Source organism: Rosa rugosa, chromosome 4 (assembly GCF_958449725.1).
Source record: "Rosa rugosa chromosome 4, drRosRugo1.1, whole genome shotgun sequence".
Taxonomy (NCBI): domain Eukaryota; kingdom Viridiplantae; phylum Streptophyta; class Magnoliopsida; order Rosales; family Rosaceae; genus Rosa; species Rosa rugosa.
Window position 1 is genome coordinate 35822070 of NC_084823.1, and position 19135 is coordinate 35841204.

At 38.2% G+C, this 19135-nt stretch overlaps 3 protein-coding genes across 4 annotated transcripts; 1 reads left to right on the top strand and 2 right to left on the bottom strand.

Annotated features, from left to right (window-relative positions):
• The first annotated feature begins 3104 nt into the window (after positions 1–3104).
• Positions 3105–5779, top strand: LOC133745909 (uncharacterized membrane protein At4g09580). Its single transcript, XM_062174072.1, has 4 exons — positions 3105–3457; positions 4205–4475; positions 4557–4727; positions 5268–5779. The coding sequence occupies exons 1-4, from the start codon at positions 3255–3257 to the stop codon at positions 5391–5393; spliced, it is 771 nt and encodes a 256-aa protein (XP_062030056.1). The 5' UTR covers positions 3105–3254; the 3' UTR covers positions 5394–5779.
• A 735-nt stretch (positions 5780–6514) lies between these two features.
• On the bottom strand, positions 6515–9725 carry LOC133745466 (uncharacterized). The gene is made up of 6 exons (XM_062173543.1): positions 8762–9725; positions 8603–8661; positions 8267–8336; positions 8039–8164; positions 7802–7930; positions 6515–7191 (listed from the first exon to the last, which is right to left on the bottom strand). The coding sequence occupies exons 1-6, from the start codon at positions 9539–9541 to the stop codon at positions 6715–6717; spliced, it is 1641 nt and encodes a 546-aa protein (XP_062029527.1). The 5' UTR covers positions 9542–9725; the 3' UTR covers positions 6515–6714.
• Positions 9726–11462: 1737 nt separating this feature from the next.
• On the bottom strand, positions 11463–15575 carry LOC133706451 (uncharacterized). Of its 2 annotated transcripts, XR_009844531.1 has the most exons (4): positions 15116–15575; positions 14824–14996; positions 13809–14005; positions 11463–11536 (listed from the first exon to the last, which is right to left on the bottom strand). XR_009844531.1 is itself a non-coding variant. In XM_062131989.1 (3 exons), the coding sequence occupies exons 1-3, from the start codon at positions 15530–15532 to the stop codon at positions 13876–13878; spliced, it is 720 nt and encodes a 239-aa protein (XP_061987973.1). In that variant the 5' UTR covers positions 15533–15575; the 3' UTR covers positions 13540–13875. The 2 variants fall into 2 exon arrangements, 1 of the variants encoding a protein (XP_061987973.1); XM_062131989.1 differs by lacking the exon at positions 11463–11536 and having other exon boundaries at positions 13540–14005.
• Between the last annotated feature and the right edge of the window lie 3560 nt (positions 15576–19135).

The following is a 19135-nucleotide window of genomic DNA, read 5'->3' on the forward strand; positions in this document are numbered from 1 at the left end:
TTGTCTACTCATTTCATAAGATAGTCCCTTTATATAGGGTAAGGATTACAATGGTAATAGCAATTACAATAATGGATGATTGAGCTGTAACCGCTAATTCCCTAATTCCCTCTTCTTCAGTTACTTTGACGAAGACGCATAACGTGTTTTTCCTTTAACAAGGGGCTTATTAAAAGAATAAACATAAGTAAATAAAAACACTAAAAACACTAAAAAAGAAAAAAAAAAAAAGAAACAAAAAAAGTTCCACAAGCCCACTTCCACCCAAGACAACAAGGAACTCTTGACAAGCTAGCTAGACGATCCATGACAGCCACCGCAATTGGGGCACCATCGCCGCTGCACAATCACCACCTTTGAGAAGAGACTACACAACCTTCACTGCTAAACCGTTGTCGTCCCCCACCAGTGCTCGTCCAGTCACCACCCTGTACAGACCAAATATGTCACCACCATGCAAGCACAAGCATCAAACGATCGACTTCTAGCCAACAACCCACACGGATCCAAGCAAAACCCGCTCAAGTTCAACTCACTTTATTTTGCACCAACGTCAAATTTTGTTATCAGGCTGTATTAGAATTGATAACCCTAATGCATAAATGTGCTTGTGTTGTGTATATTAAGTTATTAACAACCCTAACTCACTAACGTGCCTATGTAGTGTTGCATATTGTCGCGTGATGATTTTACGACTTGGAATTCCATAGACGCACGTTAGGATTGATATGATTCATATCGTGTGGATTCCTGTCATGTTAGAGTATTAACCGTGTCCTAGCTAGTAGATAAATAACCTAATTAAATTTAAAAACTCATAGTATCTATTAAACTAGTTTAATTTATGTTAGCTAGTTGACATGCAGATGTAGTAAATTCAACCCAATTAATTTGGCTAAAATTAGCGAATTGTGTTATTGGATTGTGTTAGAATTTAGCCAATTAATTAACAACCCTTAGGCCTCGTTTGTATGCCGGAAAGGAATTGGTTTCTTGGTGTTTCCCATGAGCATGAGAAAGTAAAAAGATATATAATCTCAAACTCTATTTTTTTTTCTTCAAAGGAAAAAGATCATTTTCAGTATTCCTCAGTGATCTTGAAAGATTGATTATTTTGTTTGTATTGATTATGAATCCTTTATTTGTTTTTATGAGAAAAGAAACAGAGTATTGTGAAAGAGCTCGATTGAACAAGAAGAACCAAATCCCTCAATTTTGTTTATAAAATATATCATATGAAATTGCAAGCTCTTGAATCTTTAGTTCGAAACGATAATTCAATTAAATGTCTCAACCTTTGTTGTTAATTCCTCTGGCCCATGAGATAATCCAATTATATTGAAGCTTAAATACTGAAGCTTTCACCCTAAATCATCCAAGAGTAATCATCCATATAAATTAGATCTGACACATGGAAGATGGATTTTCTGAATCCTCCATTCTTCTCTACTGCATGATTTTGCAAGTGTCAATTGATTGAAAAAGATGGGGAAGAAGAAAGTTAAAATAGCAAATAAAGTAGATGAGATCATGAGAAGAGAGGAGAAGTCCTAATGAAAATAGTGGAAGAGAAAGAGAGAAAGACCAAAAGAGAAGAGAAGAGTTTTCAGATCTATGTGCTTAAAAGTAAAAAAATTAAATCACTTTCTCCAATTGCAGGGTGGGTTGTTTTCAGGAAACAATGAAAACATCAAAAAGTCATTTCCCATATTTATTCATAGTTTCTGAATTGTTTCCTAAAATCTGTTTTCCCTGTTTTTCAAATCTAATGCAACGAACACAAATTACATAAGTTTTTGAATTCGTAAAATAAAAAACAGTAACGCAAAATGATACCGAACATGCCCTAAATTTCCCACTAGTTTTCGATCTTTGGTTATGTGCCTAAATAGGAAAGTAGGTAACATCAATTTTCCCATAATATCCTTATTATCGAAACATAAAAAATTCAAGATTAAAAAGTTTCTTGGATAATTTGATAATAACAACCATTAAAATAATCTTTAAAGTAAGCAATTAATGTGTAATTAATGCAGGAAAAGTATGAGGGAAAGTGAATCTCATGCAGTGACGGAACTGTGTTTCGGTCCGACGGGGTCCGGACCCCCCCCCCCCCTAACCTTACTGTCAGATATATACTTATACGAGCATTGCTGTTAACCAATCCAAGGAAAAACCTTCCATTTCCCCCCTCCTCCTCCCAAATCCACGTGATAATCAATTCATATATGAAAGTTTAATAAAACAATCACTAATAATAAGAATACAGTAATATTAAATAAAAACCAGGTTGTTTTTTTTTTTTTTGAAACGAGAGTTATCTATCAGTTTGTTTCGAATTTATTGTTTACTTATGGATTATATTGAATATGTTTAAGGAAAACTAAATTGGGAGAGAATTGAGTCGTGCTTTCATTGATAATAGGGGTATCTTTATATAAAGGATTACAAGACATAGAATCAGAGTTGTACAAGGAAAGATAATCGTACAATTAATCGGATATCTATGAATATCTCCGAGAATATCTCTAATTCAAAACTCTATTACAACTAGGTCAAGTAACCTAGAGTTTGAGCCAGACACATATTCTGGATTTAGTTGAATAGAATATGATTTTTAATTTATTTTTGGTGTAGGTTTTTTTTTTTTTTTTGAACTTATGTCTCGACCCTCTCAATGTTTAAATCCTTGTTCCGCCCCTGATCTTATGGGGCGGTGCGGGAGGATCCATTCCCCCCCCCCCCCCCTTTCCTGGGTTTGTCAAACACAGGAAAGGAAAAAGCTTCTCTTTCCAACCTTTCTATTCCGCGAACCAAACAAGACCTTAGCACGTGTAGTGTATGCTGGGGCCTGTCGGAGTTTAACTCTATTCTAATTGAGGTTCTGTGAAGCTGCGAGGAGTTTGTCGTAATTTGCATGTTAAGTCAGGAGCACACTCCACGACACATAATACGGCTCGCTCTGAATCCAAGGTACTCAAACCAAAATTAAATCAAACCCTTTTGTTTTTTTCCTCTCTTATTTTTTTTTTGTTTTTTTTTCCAAAATTTTAATTTAGTTTTCCGAAGAATTAGTTATAACTCCCACCAGCGAATATGCTTCTGTGTCTCTCTCTCTCTCTCCTTGTCTCCGTAAAACCGAGGAGAGAGAAAACCGAAGCAGCAGGAGACAAGAAGCTAAAGCTTTTCTCCCCTTTTCTCTCTAAATTTTCCCAGAAAGCAAAATTACGCAACGAAGGAAAATTTAGAGAGATATGGGGAAGATAGACAACAATGGGGATGAGGGTGTAAAGGGATCTATCAGTAAATTCCCATTGAACTTTTGGGAGGTCACGGTGGCTTCCACGGTGGTGCTGGGTTTTCTGTTCGGCCTTCTGGGTGTTTACCTAACCATGCCCGCATCCGATTACAGCTTTCTTAAGCTCCCCCGGACCCTCCAAGACCTTCAAATCCTCAGGTGATTATTTATTTACCGATTGGACTTTGGTTCATATTTACTTTTCAATATGGTTATTGCTTTGGTGTTAATATTGCTTAGATTGGTGAATTGGGTTTGTAAGAAAAGGTTTTTTTTTTTTTTTTGTGGGTGTCTTGAAAGAAAAGGAAGAACATTTAATGGGAAAAGTGTGTTTTGTTTTAAATGCATGCAATCCGTATCTGGGTATTTGGTTTTTCATGGTGTTGCTGTATCAGAGCTCTGTTAATATTGTGGTAAATTATCAATCTTTACTTTGAGAGCTGTTTTCTTAAACGTCAAAGGGTTTCTGTAGTGCACCAGGCCTCATTTAAGTGGATTCAGTCATTCAGGACTAGGACTATAGATGATTCGTTGTTGTTTACTATTATTGTTGTTTTTATCTTTATGACGCAAATGCCTGATGTGAAGTGATGCAATAATGGTAAAGATTGAAATTTTCAAGTAATGCCTTGTTGTGAGCTAAAGGGGTTTAGTTTGTTATGACTGTTTAAAGACAAATTCCTTCGGATTTATGATTTTGTTGCTCAAACATTTTGTGAGGCATACATGAAACGTCAGAAAAAGTAGTAAAACTTTGAACCCGATTACTTGTTGCTAATATAGTCCTACACTCCTACAGTTTGATGGCCAATGTATTCCGTTGGAACCCTTCCTGTATTGCCTCATTCACAGAGAGATTCTGGAATATGGTTTTGACAGATTTTGTTGTTGTCTTCTTTTTTGTAGAGATCACCTTGAGGACTACACAAGTGACTACACAGCTCAGGTTTTGTTAGGGTACTGTATGGTTTATATATTCATGCAGACATTCATGATTCCTGGAACTGTGTTCATGTCGTTGCTTGCTGGTTCCCTTTTCGGAGTCTTCAAAGGTGTAGCTTTGGTGGTGTTCAATGCCACTGCTGGTGCTTCTTCTTGCTATTTCTTGTCAAAGGTGATAGGGAGGCCCCTGGCCACCTCTCTTTGGCCCGACAAGCTCCTATTTTTCCAAAACCAGGTAAATCCAGATGTCCGTCTGCATATGTACACTTCATGAATGCTATTAAAGTATTTACTGTGTTATCTTTCTCACATCCAGGTGGCTAAAAGAAGACAGGGGTTGCTGAACTACATGTTGTTTCTCCGATTAACTCCAACCTTGCCAAACACATTTATTAATGTTGCTTCACCAATAGTCGATGTGCCTTATCATATTTTCTTCCTGGCAACCTCAATTGGTCTGATACCTGCTGCTTATGTCACTGTCAGGGTATATATCTTTCAATTCTTTTGAAACTTTTTTGTTCAATGTTGAATTTTTTTTAGTTTCAATAACATAGAAACTTTATGGTAGAACAGAATGAAAATCCAGAATCCAGAAAGCCAACTCTTTCTGCAGAGAGAAACACTATTACACCTTCATCTTATCCCCATCTTGACTCATCGTGATTCATGGGAAAATGTTTTGCTTGTCTTTCTAAATGCAAATGATATCAGTTTTCTAATTTTTGAAGGAAATAAAGTCATTTTTACATAACAGTTTTTATCCAGGGTCACTCACCATAGAACCAATCTCATCTTGTATACACTCTTAGTGCATGAGGTACAACAGAGTTGACAAATGAATGCAAGTTGGTTGGACCTCAAGCCAACTGCTATGAGTAGATGGATGGTGGGATAGAACTAGGTCTAATCTAAAAACGACAGGAGCAATTATGTTGGTGATTATCTGTATGCTCTGGTATTCGTGTTGCTACTCAACTATCACTAGTTGTGCCTATGTATCGCTGACTTATGTTTTTGTGCTCAGGCTGGACTAGCTCTTGGAGAATTGCGATCTCTTGGGGATCTCTATGACTTCAACTCAATAGCCACCTTGTTCTTCATCGGAGTTGTCTCAGTTACGCCCACATTAGTGAGCAAGAACAAATCATAGCATTTCACTAGCTCAACTTTACTTGGGGTACGTTGGGCCCCTGTTGTGCTTGCAGCCATTCGCGTATCACCTCAATACATTTTAGCATCAAATAATTGCGCACCGGAAGGCTCTGTTCATTCTGGAAATTACTTTCTTGATGAAAGCTTCACTGAAGAATGTGGGAAGGTGTCTCCTTGGGTGTTGGGTTTCGGGGGTAATGTGTATGTATGTAAACTTCAATTTCAGTTTCATAGAGTATGTGTATCAGTATCGTTGGTAACAGAATGTAAAGGCAGTTTCTAGTAAAGTTCTAAGCTTTTCACGTTTCTAGTGTTAGATTATTGGTGTTTTATTTCATTACAATGACTACAACTAATTTATAAAGCTTAGATTTTCTCGTTCAACGCTCAGCAGATAAGTATGACATTTTGTTATTTCATGATTGCTTGTTTGCCTAAACTAATCAAGAGAAGTTTGAAGTTTGCAAGTAATGATGGCTTCTAAAATTGCCTTGTACGAAAGCCTATGTTTAAGACTTGCAGGGTCGCGAGGTATTGTTCCTCTGCAACGATACCTGGTCTAGAAACTTGGCGCTCCTATTGAGAGGAATTGCCTACTTGCTTGAGCTGTACAAAGTAATTTATTGCTAGTAATGAAATTGTTCCAAGGAAAATAGGTAGGATTGCTGATATTCTCACTAGATAGGACATGCTATAAGATTATGTGACGTGCTGCAAAAGGATCTACTGATCTACAAATTGCAAATGTGGTTCACAAATAAATAGTAATGCGTTGAGATGTTGCTTTGTATTATATTTTTTTGCTTCTTTAAATTTTTCTTTTATTGAGATGTTGCTTTGTTATTTTCTTATCAACAACTGGATCATCCATGTCACACTCAAGATTGATACAAGCTTACCCGACTTTGCCACTTTAGTTGGGGAAGAAAATTTGGAATTTCAAGCATCTTCCCTACTTTGAAAGACAAACCACAAAGTTTCAAGAGAGATGCTGAAAGTGCTCAATTTTCAATTTTGACCCCTACAGAAAGAAAAGCCACTTGCCTTGGCATCCTGAATCTGTACCTAATGATAAATCATTCTAATCCACATCGCCTCCATAATATATTGGACTACAAAGAAGGAAATTTTGTAAATCAAATAAATGAACCAACTGAAAAAATACATTCAATTTAACATCAGTGAGTTGTACAAGAAAATATTTAAAAACTTGGGACAAGGTACAAAATTCAACTTCTCTTGCCGCAGACTGGAGGGCAGAGAGCCTTTCAACTGTATAAGGCCCCTAAGATATGGAGCAACTGTTTCTGTAGTCCTTCCTACCTAAATTTCTTGAATTTCTTTTTCTGGTGGGAGCTCTCTGGAGTTCGACTATCCATCTTACGCTTCACACCTGCTTCTTTTGAAGCAGCACCACCTTGGAATGCCACCTTACCTTTTCTGGCAGCAACAGATGGTCTTTTCTCTGTACGTTCTTTCGGCTTCACTCCACTCTGAGGCCTTGATTCAAACTTGGCTTTTGGATACTTTTGGACACCATTTTTACCCGCACGTACACCCTGGTAGGACATGGTAGCCTTGGAATTTCCCTTAAACTCTGGAGTCCTTGAACCGAATGCTAGCCTTTTAGCTGGGGACTTGGTATTTGATGCAGGTGATGGATTGCTTCTCTTAGATGGGGTGGAATCTTGGTTTTTGCTCTTAGATTGGGCAGACTCTGGTTTTGCATGAGAAAGCCTGAGTTCCCGATTTCGAAGCTTCAGATTTCGTTTCCTAACGACTGCATTTGCAGCTTCCTGGGAGACCAAAACATACACGATAATAAGATATACATCAGTTGAAAAAAAATTGAAAAAAAAATATATTGAGAAAATGGGACATATAGACTTGCTGACAGAATTTATGACAATTATATTCTTTAAGCCGGGCTTTCTAATAAGTTCAATAATGACCACAGAAATACTTCTCATAACAATTCTTCCAACCGTCACATTGAGAAAAAGGGATGGAAACAACTCTGTCTCAATTTTTAATTCTTAACTGGAGGCAAACCATATTCATCTCATGTAGTCAACTATGCGTTTGTGTTTCATTTTATGCCCTCACTTTAAATAAAGAGAAAGCCAAGTCGAGACAGGCAGATAATTAGAGGCAAGTATATCATCTTCATTCCATTGGACTCTATTCTTTTTTAAATGCATGACTGTAAAGTTGTGATGGGAATAATTCATAAATGCTCCACCGCACAATCTAGGTCTTATCAGCATCCATATGAGGACTCTATCCCAAGAGAGTACAGCACACATCCCGAAAGAGAGCACATATATGAGTTCATGGAATGCCATGCTTTCCAGAAAATAATGACAGTAAATGGTTCAAGAAGTATTGAAAACAAAACACCTATACCTTTGTTTTAAACAGAACATAAGCAATGCCCTTTCCGAGACCAACGTTAGAATCCCTGATTATGCGAATGGCTTCAACTCCGGAATCCTGATTGTTAGTGCCACAAAACAACTGATAAACTTCTTCATCCTGAGAAAGAAAATAGGAGAAGCACATATTACAACCAAGGTCGGCAACAATAATGCCAATTGGAGGGGCAGATATTCCCAAAGAAAAACATCAGAAAGTGCAAATCACCTTTACTTCAAAGGGAAGGTTGCCCACAAATACAGTTCTCGTGTGATCATAAACAGAAGCATTCTCCCCTTTCAGCTTCTTACGAGGTGGGCATGCCCTGTCAACACGGATGTGATGTTCTTCAACCTACATCAACAGACACAATATGTCAGGGAACAAGACCTTCAACAACTTCAGCCTTAATGCTGCTCAACTAACTTCTGATCGAAATTGATGAGAATAACATACCACAGCCATGTTATGGGACAGGGAAGCCTGCGCAGATTCCTCTGACTTGAAAACGATGTATGCATTCACGCTGCAAGAGAGAATGAGCTTTCAAATTCAATATGGAGTTCACTTCTCAACTATATAAGAACCTTTTAAACTAAGTAGTAAAACCTAATCCCTAACAACACAGAGCCCCCATCTAACAATGAAATTTCTATCTGAGCCACAATGGATTAAAACAGAAAAGAAAAGCTAAAACATACACAATCAATCCAAAATCAAACAGTAACAGAATAAGCACCTATGAAAAAAAAAATATAACTTTTGAAAATAATGAAGTGATTGACATCTTACCTGTCAGCTTTCTTATGGAGTTTCTTTGTAAGCACTGCTACTTTTCTGGGCGCTTTCGTCTGCACAAAGATGATCACATGAATAAATCAATCATCAAAAACCACAAGTAACAACACAAAAGGCTTAAAACTTGAAAAAGCATTCCGGTAAAACACTCACATCCTCTATCGGCACGGACCGAATCCTCACAGACTCCACCTCTCCAAACTTACTGAACTCCCTGATCAACACCTTCTTCTTCACCTTCACCGGTAAATTCCCAACGAAAATAGTCCTCAGAAGCTTACTTTCGTCGTCGAAACCTTCCTCTGAAACCAGCATATCAGCTGGATTATCCACCGTCTTCCTCTTTTCCCCCACAACTTTCTTCCCCAAATCTCCATCCTCCTGGTTCTCTGTCACACCATACTTCTTTGCTTCGTATTCCCTCTCAAGCTCATCCCTTTTCCTCTTCTTCTTCACCACACTCAGACCGAAATTCGGATCGTTCTCGGTATTCGATCCCAATCCCAAAACCAAATTGGACACTACATCATTTTCTTTGCTTTCAGAACCCAAATTAGGGTTTTCCAAATTGGGTTTTTCCTTCTTCGGCTTCTTGCTCTCTAATGCAGCCTCCTCTGAAGCTTCTTCTTCTTCTTCAGCAACCGAATCCATCGCCTTCTTCTTCCTCTTCTTCTTCTTCTTCTTCACCTCACCATTGCCGGCGTCCTTGTCCCCGGAGCCGCCGTGGTTGACGTTTCCGACGGTTTCGAGTGACGGAGCAGCGGCAAACCCTGACCCTGGTTCCTGGTTCTTCCTCCTGAAGGGGTTGTCTTCGGAGAAGATGGCGGGGGCGGCGTCCTGGGTGGCGGCGTCGCCGAATAGGGTCTTGAATATGTCGGGTTGACCACCCGAAACGGCGTCGCTTTCTGGGTCCTTGGGCTTCTTCCTTCCCATTGTAGTTTGGTTCAATTTGAGAAACCGAGACTCAGAGAGCGCAGTTGTGAGCTTGTTCCGGCAGAGAGAGGAAGTGGCGGGTTGAAACCCTAGAGCTATTTTCTGAAGGAGGAGGAGGAGGGAGAGAGAGTTTCAAAAGAAGAAAAGCCTTGACAGTGGGCCGGGTCGGATTTGGTTCCAGGCCCAAAGATGGAAAACCAGCTCAAAACCATGAAAACGTTGGTGTATCAGATTTTTAAAGTGTCATTGGACCAATGTTTTTTGAGAAAATCTGGCAAAATATTAGGGTGATTTTATGAATTTTAGAGCCATAAATTTTGTAATGTAATTGACATGTTGGTATGGTAGACTAGCAAAAAAGAGGGTGTCTCAGATTACCAAAATGTCTTTGTATCCCCAACAAATGATTTTAGATAATGTAATTATGGAACCATTTACGCACCAGGAAGCGTAATAACTCGAGTTGAAAGAATATGAAGGAGAAGTTAACACATGATGAAGAGTATATAATACAGTAAGTCGTTTGAAGTTCAAAGAAAGTGAAAACTCATGCACACTATGTTTCAAAATTTGAATGGGATTCGAAATTTGAGAGAAGAAAATCTATTATTTTTACTAATTAAATTATTGTCGTGTCATCAATGAGATCTCTTAATAAAATAAATAACCCACAAAGATTTGATCATTTTTTTTTTTTTTTTGAATCAAGGTAGAAGCCAATATATTGATCATAAACCAGAATGATCATTACATACCCTCCTGCTACCAATTAGGGATAGGCAAGAAGTTGTGCTAGTACCCACAGTGGTACGTAGAAACTAGGGCACTCATTTGACATTAAATACATCAAAATAGCATGAATCTTCCTTCGGTACTACTCCAGAAGATTCGCTAAAAGCACAACAAAGTGCATAGCTCTCTAACAAAAAGAGAATTATTGAAAATAGACTAGCTATTAACCTAGGCTCCCAAAACAAAAGGAGTTAAAGCAAGAAGGAAAAATCCAACTAAATATAAGCCCAAAGCCCAAAGAACGGCTGAAACCCTAGACCCAACACACTTGGTCCAACCCAGACCTTCTCCTCCTTGTGCAAAGCAGCCACACCCCAGCCACCGCTGCCGCCACAATCAGCTGCAGGAAAAACCGCTACCTGCAACTCACCGCAAGTCGATCAACGCCGCCATGACTCAAGGACACCAAGAAGACTCGCGAAGCCACATCAAGAAAAACCCGACCCCAAAACAGATTTGAAGTCCCGGCCAAACTCGACGTCACCATCACCCCGCTTGGAGAAGATCTGGATCACGATCCAGTCACCCCTGCGCCGCCCACTCATGCCTTGAGTCGGTGTTTATGGCTGCCCCGCCGTAGAGCAATTTGGGAAAACCACGCCAAACCAAGCCTGTCAAATCCACGGGCACAACAATCCAATGGACCAAGTACTATATTCCGTTCATCACCCGTCCGGTAGCATCACGACGTCAGTGAAGTGACATCGGATCGCCACCGGACGAGAACGAGGTTGTAGAAGTCGGCGGCTTCTTTAGGGTTTTCTCCAGAGAGAGAGAGAGTTTGTTGACTTGTACAAAGCTTTAATTAAACTAGTCCTTATCAAATGTGGTACAGAGAGATTTGATCATTAATCACAATACAAGTAACTTTATTATCATTTTTTGGGTGATCCATACACTTTTGAGAGGCAGAAGATGCAGTAAAGGAATGCATTAGATTAGTTAATTATATTGACATATGAAAACAATTTACAAAGCAAGGAGAAAATCAATTGAAATAAACACATACAGACAGAGAAGAACTCTCTTAACTCTTATCCTCTTCAAGACTAGTACCTTACTACCTTTCACGTACTTGGCTCTGGCTAGCTATAGATTTGTGCTGATAGAGGTACGTAGATTCATACATACATGCCCTATTAGCATAGCTATTTATTTCTCGTTCTTCACGTTAGTTAGTGTTACAGTAGAAGGCTAAAAAGCCTTTTCTCATAAACCAATATCCCGATGTGATAGACATCAAGTTCCTGCTAAAATGCTGGAACCAGCTGAGCTGCCGATGAGACTTGAGCAGTTGTGGTGTTACTGTTGAATTCTTGATCTTCTTCTTCTTCTTCGTCTTCCTCTGCTTCCCACATGAAGCTTGCGGAGGAACCCAAAACCATGCTGCATAGAAATACACAAATAATAATACACTGAGCAGCTCAAAGAGCTAAATTAAGTTATTCCTACTTCAATTATGATTCACATTTTGGATTTGCCATCGTCTGTGTTAGAATTTATACTATAATTTGCATGTTAGGAGTGCTGTAATAGTCGAATCATAATTTAGGACTGCAACAGTATATCTATCCTAATGTCTACAAATTTACATGAACAAAATCAACTATGACAAATATAGGACTGATATGATATTATGATCCTAAGTTAGGATGCGTAAATCATTGCAATCCTATAACACAATAAGCACATATATATGGCAGTATACGATATGAATTGAAATAAAAGACAAAGGGTACTGTGTAGAGATACTAACTAGTTCCACTGCCTCCTTCCATTGTTCTTCTCCTAGATCCACCCTTGATCTCATATTGTTAATGGGACAATTTGGTTGAGGTTTGGTGTTCTAGCAGGGATCAATGCAGGCGTTGTTTATCCTTTATATCAGACAAAACAGTTATGCAGTTCCATCCATTAAGAAACTGCTGCATAACTTCCTTATCCTTGTCAGATTGGATTGATATTGATAACCACACCATTTGAAATTCAAATTCAAACAGATTTCAATATATATAAAACTATTTTCGATTACAAGTTTATATATACAACGTATTAGTATTTATTTGAACTCTAAACTTCTCAAAAATATCAGCTTAACTAGACAATGTTGATGTCTAGTTATAATGAGGCTTTACAATCTCCCACTGAACTAGACATCACACATAATCTATTGTATAAATGAGTTGTTTCTTAAGTGTGCACCATAATTCAAAAACACTATCTGTCCTCAAAGTTCTGTCAATTTTCCTGAACTACATTGAACTACAGAAGACTATAATGAATTAGCAAAACATTGATCTGCTGCAATCACAATATAGCAAGCAAAAAATTACAGGAACTACCTCAAGTGTGATTTGTACCTGTTTAATATTTACAGTAATCGATTTGTAACATATATTTGATCCAAAATTAATTTCAACTAGATGAAGTGTTGCATTATCCTACTGATTTGGCACATCAGTATCAGGTTCTTCTGCGTATGTACATATTCAATGATTTGGTATATCATTATCAAGTTCCTTATATGTACATGGTTCTGCAAATGTACATGATCCACACCATTTGAAATTCAAATTCAAACAGATTTCAATATATATAAAACTATTTTCGATTACAAGTTTATATATACAACGTATTAGTATTTATTTGAACTCTAAACTTCTCAAAAATATCAGCTTAACTAGACAATGTTGATGTCTAGTTCTAATGAGGCTTTACATACTCTTATTATGTGACTCATTTGACAAGGAAACTGGGGAAAAAGAATATAGATTACAAGTCGAGCAAAATTCCGGGCACTTTTTCTTTACAGAGTCAAAGAGACAATAAACACAATACAAGTGACATTATTATCATTTTCCATGTGAGTCTACACTAACACTCATGAGACGCAAAATATGCAGGGATACATTAACATAAAACTAGTCTACAATTACATGCTCTGCATGTGTACTAAAAATTTTCGTTTAAAAAAAAAAAAAGGTGGGTAGTTGTTGCAGAAGAAATAGATTCACTGGTAGTTATTGCATAGAGAAAATAGTGGGAGAGAAAAATGGGGGTTGTGGAATCATTTTTTTTTTATTTTCTTAATAAAAATCTATTTTATAATTGTCCTATTTATCCTTGTAAATTAATTTATTCTTAAAATTTTTTAGTCTTTCAGGGATAAATCTGTCAAAATTTTTAGTTTTGGCTAACAAAGCCTATTTTCTTAATAATAGTATAGATTAGTTTATATTGACCGGAAAAATTTACAAAGAAAGCAGAAAATCAAATGCAATGTTTACATAGAGAAGAGATCGATGAACTCTCCTACTCTTATCCTCTTGAAGACTAGTCTTTCACGTACTTAACTATTTCTTAGAGATTTGAGCTGATAGAGGTACGTAGATTCGTACCTAGAAGCTCTATTAGCATAGCTATTTATTTATTGTTCTTCGCTTTAGTTAGTGTTTACAGTAGAACGCTAAAAAGCCTTTTCTCATAAACCATTATCCCGATGTAACTTGGCGCAACAAACTGTGATAGACATCAAGTTCCTGCTAAAATGCTGGAACAAGCTGAGCTGCTGATGAGACTTGAGCAGTTGTACTATTACTGTTGATTTCTTCATCGTCTTCTTCATCTTCCTCTACTTCCCACATGAAGCTCGCAAAGGATCCCAAAACCATGCTGCATAGGAAAGCACACATATTTAATACATTGAGCAGTTTAACTATAGTCATAGAGCTAAATTAAGTTATTAATTAATACTTCAATTATAATTCAAATTTTGGAGTTGCCGTCGTCTGTACTCTATTATGTGACTCAATTGACAAGGAAAGTAGAGTTGAGAAAAAGAATATAGCTTATAAGTACTTGAGCAACATTCCGGGCACTTTTTCTTTACAGGTCACCTACAATAAAAGCAACAAGATCCCAAACCCCCTGGCTGTTTCACAACTTGGAGAACAAAATGAACTTCCTTCACTCTTCTTTACAAAAAACGCAGAGAGTAGTACCTAGTACGAGATCAAATCCTAAAGACTAAAGTTTTGCATCTCCCTTGCTTCAAAAAGATTAAATCCAGAATTCTAATTGGATCCTAAAGTTTTGCATCTCATTTCTTTTAGAAAAATCTTCTTCTAAACAAGCTACTCTTGGAGTTTTGATGGGATTTAGAGCATTTCCAACTAAAAGACAAAAAAAAAAAAAAAAACTAGTGTGCTATGTTAACATGGAGAAAGTCTTAAGTACAATCTCATACCCAAAATACCCTTGGATATTATCTCGAAATATCCTTACTTCCTTACCAAGTGTCAAACTGCTCCTTTCAATTTTCCAATAAAAGAAACTATGATTCCAAAAAATTTACTGAAGAAGACAAAGCAAAGGTGAAGGATAACAGAAACAAGTGTTTCTATATATGGTATAGTGGTCAGGACTCAGGACAGTAACCTAATGCCTTGTTTGTAAAACCAAAAGAAAACCAAAGATAGCATATAACATACCAATTGTTGGGTGAAGCCGAAACAGCCTGGTTAAAGTAAGAATTGGCCCGATCCTTATCCCTCTGACTCTCCCATATCAGCTTCGCGTACAGCGACAACAACTCGCCGTCTCCGGGACTCGCCAATATGGCTCTGCAATAGCACTCCTCAGCTCGCACCATATCCTTCTCCACCTTCAATAAATTCAATTCCAATTGTTCAACTTGTTATCCGAAAAATTAAGCAAAATAATTCGATCGAATAACCAACATGTCACAACAGCTCACCGGCATAATTAGGTTAAATTAATTACCTCGTGCAGGAATTGACCGTAGTTTCTGAGCAGCAGAGGATCACTCGGATTAGACTTGAGCATCTCCTGATAATACTCTACCATCTTTCTCCGCTCTTCTCTTTCGATCGTCACCGTTTTGCTTCCCATCTCCTCTTCCGGAATCCCACTTTCCGGCGACCTGCTTCCGGACGGGATATACCTCGCTTCACCGGAGTCCGATCGTAGAATGTTGCTCTCGGATACAGCTCGCCGAATAGTGTCCTTGTCGCGGCTGCGGTTGACGTCCAAGTGGAGGCAAATCCTCGGAGACGTGGCGACGTTGCTGATCTTCTCGCCGGACAAGACGCCGGAAAGCGAGTCGGTTCGCGAGAGGGAGACTCTGGGAGAGCCGGAGAGACCAATGGAACCGGTTCGGATGAGAACAGATAATTTCATCACTGGAAGGGCTTCAAAGTTTTGGTTTTGGGGTTTAGAAGTAGATCAGGCATCAGGGAGTGATGTATATATAGGTGATTAGGGGGCTGTTGGATTAGGGTGACGTTGACTGGGGGTGGTGTGAGATGGGGACACGTGTGGTGGGGCACGTGAGGAGGCCACTCCGGTGGAGTCGGCGGGAAGGACGTGAACCAAGGGGGCGCCAAGTCAACGAGTCGCGACAAAGTTCGAGTGGTTCGGACTGTAGACCTTTCATTTTCAGACCCAAAAGTAGTGAAGGAACTACAGAACTTTCTCATTTTGGTAAAGGTTTGTTTGGGCGCGGTAGCTTTCGGGGTATGTGATTTTTTTTTTTTTTTTTGATGACTTTTCGGGGTATGTGATTTTTCGGGTGAAATGTTGTTGACATTTTTAGAAAGTTATCGTGTAATTTGTTTGTGAGTGTTCAATTTGGTAAGTACAACAGTTTACTTAATATTAAACTATCTTTACTTTACTAATTAGATCTAAGCACCTTTAGAATCATTCTAACGCAACTCAATTACTTTAGAATAATAATCAGGATATTTTTTAAAAAAATAAAATTTATTGGCACACGAATCAATCAGCAAATCAAATTATTGGTCAAGTAATTCCTAAAAATTTTAAAGTCTAGGTGCACTTTCTTTTAGTATATATCCATGAACCATAGACTCCTCAATACTAATCAATATTTAAAGTTTTACGCAAATAGATAAGTTTTCTATAATTTAAAAATGTATTTTGATTTGACCGCCTTATCAACATTCCTATCTATGGCACTGGGGTCAGGTGGTATGTTGCAAATCTAGGAGTTTAGAAAGGGTTTTAGACAAAATTGTGGGCTTTATGTATGGTTTTGAAGACATTGGAATTAATTGACCTTTTGATATGATAGTTGCATATATACAGCTAGCTAGCATTGGCTTTATTTTTTTATTTTTTATTTTTTTGAACAGGCATTGGCTCTATTGTGCATTTAGAAAGAAAAAAAAAGTTAAGGGGATGATCACCAGATTTTTGGATTAATAGAAGAATTAATACAAGAGCTTGATGACTAAAAAGTGAAATTGTAGCTAGCATATCTCGGGCTACTCTCAGTTTGGGGCTGCAAAAGGGATTGCATTATCTGAATGTTTTTTTCTTCTTTTTTCTTTTTCTTTTGCAACTAGAATTAGACTTATCCTGTTGCTAGCTTTTCTCCTGGCCTTTATAATATCTATGTATAGATATATCATATATCCATAATTTTCATTTTACCGGTACCCTTGTTCGAATGATTTTTTTTTTTTTTTTTGGAATAGTGTTTGAATGATCTCTATATGAACATATTTGGTACTTTTTGTTTATTTTGTCACTTTTCAGATATGAGATATGTCTTCTTCACTGCTCTAATCTCTTCACTTCGATCACATATACATTTTATTAAGTTTATAAAGAATACGTCATTTAAAATCTTCTCTAAACGATTGAAATTAGTGGCTTAGATTTTAATTACATGTCAAAAAAGTGAAGCGTCATTCTTAATTGGTTTATAAGAGCAACTCCAACAGCTTCCCTATAATTTTTGTAGGATTAAATACTTGTTACTCCCTGTACTTTGCTCCAGAAAACAGTTCAGTCCCTCACCTTTTAAATTAAACAATTTAGTCATTATTCTCTTTAATTCTCACACAAAAGGTCCAAAATGATCCAAAGTGACTACTATACCCCTCACTTCGTATTTTTTTTTTCTCTATTTTTTTAATTTTCTCCCCTTTTTTTATACTCTCTCTCTCTCTCTCTCTCTCTCTCTCTCTCTCTCTCTCTCTCTCTCTCTCTCTCTCTCTCTCTCTCTCCCTCTCTCTCCCTCTCCCCCTCCCCCTCCCCCTTCCTGAAAACAAAATCCCTAAAACTCTCAGCTTTCTCTCTCGCCGGAGCCACTCTCGGCCTTGGATCGAAGCTCAACAGAGAAGATGAAGACCGGGGCCGGGTGCCAGCTTCTGCTCACACATGTCCATCAAAAACTCCCTGTACTCTTTCGCTGCCTTCTCCCACGCTTCGGTCTCAATCTTTATCTGCCTCCTCTTAAGCATTAGGTACTTCCCTTGCCCCATTCCTCTCTGCCTAGCCTGCCGGCTCCGCCGCCTATACTGTGCCTGCCTCCTATCCTCTTTTCTCATCTCCTGCAATATTTCTTGAAGCCCATCAACAAAAGACACCTCTTCCTCAGCATCAGTGGATGAACCGCCTCAGCTACACTAGCATACCCTTTGGGGCAAAAATCACTGACCCCAACTCGATTCAGAGACCCAAAAGTAGGCTTGTGCATATGATCATTTCGGCAAAAACCCACCAAATTTGAGCAAGAACTTAGCAAAATGGGCTTGAGATTTTCATGAAAACTCGATCTTTGGCAAAAACCCAGAAGGGTATGAGCTCGTGAAAGAGATTGGGGTTTAAGGGGGAGCCTCTGGGCTCTGGAAATGGCTTGTTTAGCGAAGCTTCTCCACACACGGAGATGGAGGTGCAGTGGGAGGGAAGTGGTTACAGGTGAAGCAGAAAGCAGATCTAGATCTTGGCGGCGTACTTGACGGTGGAGAAGGGATTGAGGACGGAGCGGCAGGTCCAGCATTGGAGAGGGGAGTAAGGGAGGGCTGACATGTTTGGGATTCTAGGTCGATGAATTCACTCATGTTTGCTGAGAGAGTGAGAGAGAAGGCTCAGGGGAGGAGAAGAGAGAGTGGTATTTTTTTGATTCTCTAATTCGGGTTTGGAGGGGGGAGGGAGGTAGAGAGAGAGAGAGAGAGAGAGAGAGAATAAATAAAAAAGGGATTGAAAAAATAAAAAGAGAAAAATTAAAAAAAGAAAAGAAAAATAATATAAAAAAGGAACTGAGGGGTATTATAGTCATTTTGGACCTGTTATGGACTTGTTATGTGAAAATTAGAGAGAATAAGGACTATTCAGTTTAATTTAAAAGGCGAGGGACCAAACTGTTTTTCAGGAAAAAGTTTGAGGAGTAACAAGTAGAAGCAAAAGTCAAACCTTTAGCCTCTTTTTCTTCTCAAACTCCAACAGATTCTCTAGTTTACAGTAATCTATAAAATCTCCATATTTTTCTTTAAAATTTTGGAGTTTGCTGTAAATATAGGGAATTTGGTTTTCTCTCTCCTCATTTTCCCTAAAATAGAGATAGTTATAGGGAATCTGTTTGAGCAAAAGAGGCTCATTTTTCCCTAAAGTAGAGAAAAATCAAAATATAGGGAATCTGTTGGAGTTGCTCTAAATAATAGAACCACACGCACTGAGTCACTACTTCCGAGACTCTATAGCTGAAGTGCACAAAGTGTCGGCATGTTTGATACATGTGTGGCAGTGTGACACCTGTTTTTTGTTATGCAGAACGCTCTCTGCATGTAGGTTAATTAAGAAATCCATGAACAAATATCCTGATTCCCACTAATCTAGTGCGAGGTCAGTGAGAATCAAGAGAACTTGCATATAACTCTGTGTCGACAAAAACCACCGCAGGTGGTCGAGTTGGTAAGAGGTTTCAGGTGTGGAACCAGTGGCGGAGTCAAAAATTTAAGTGTACTGGGGCAC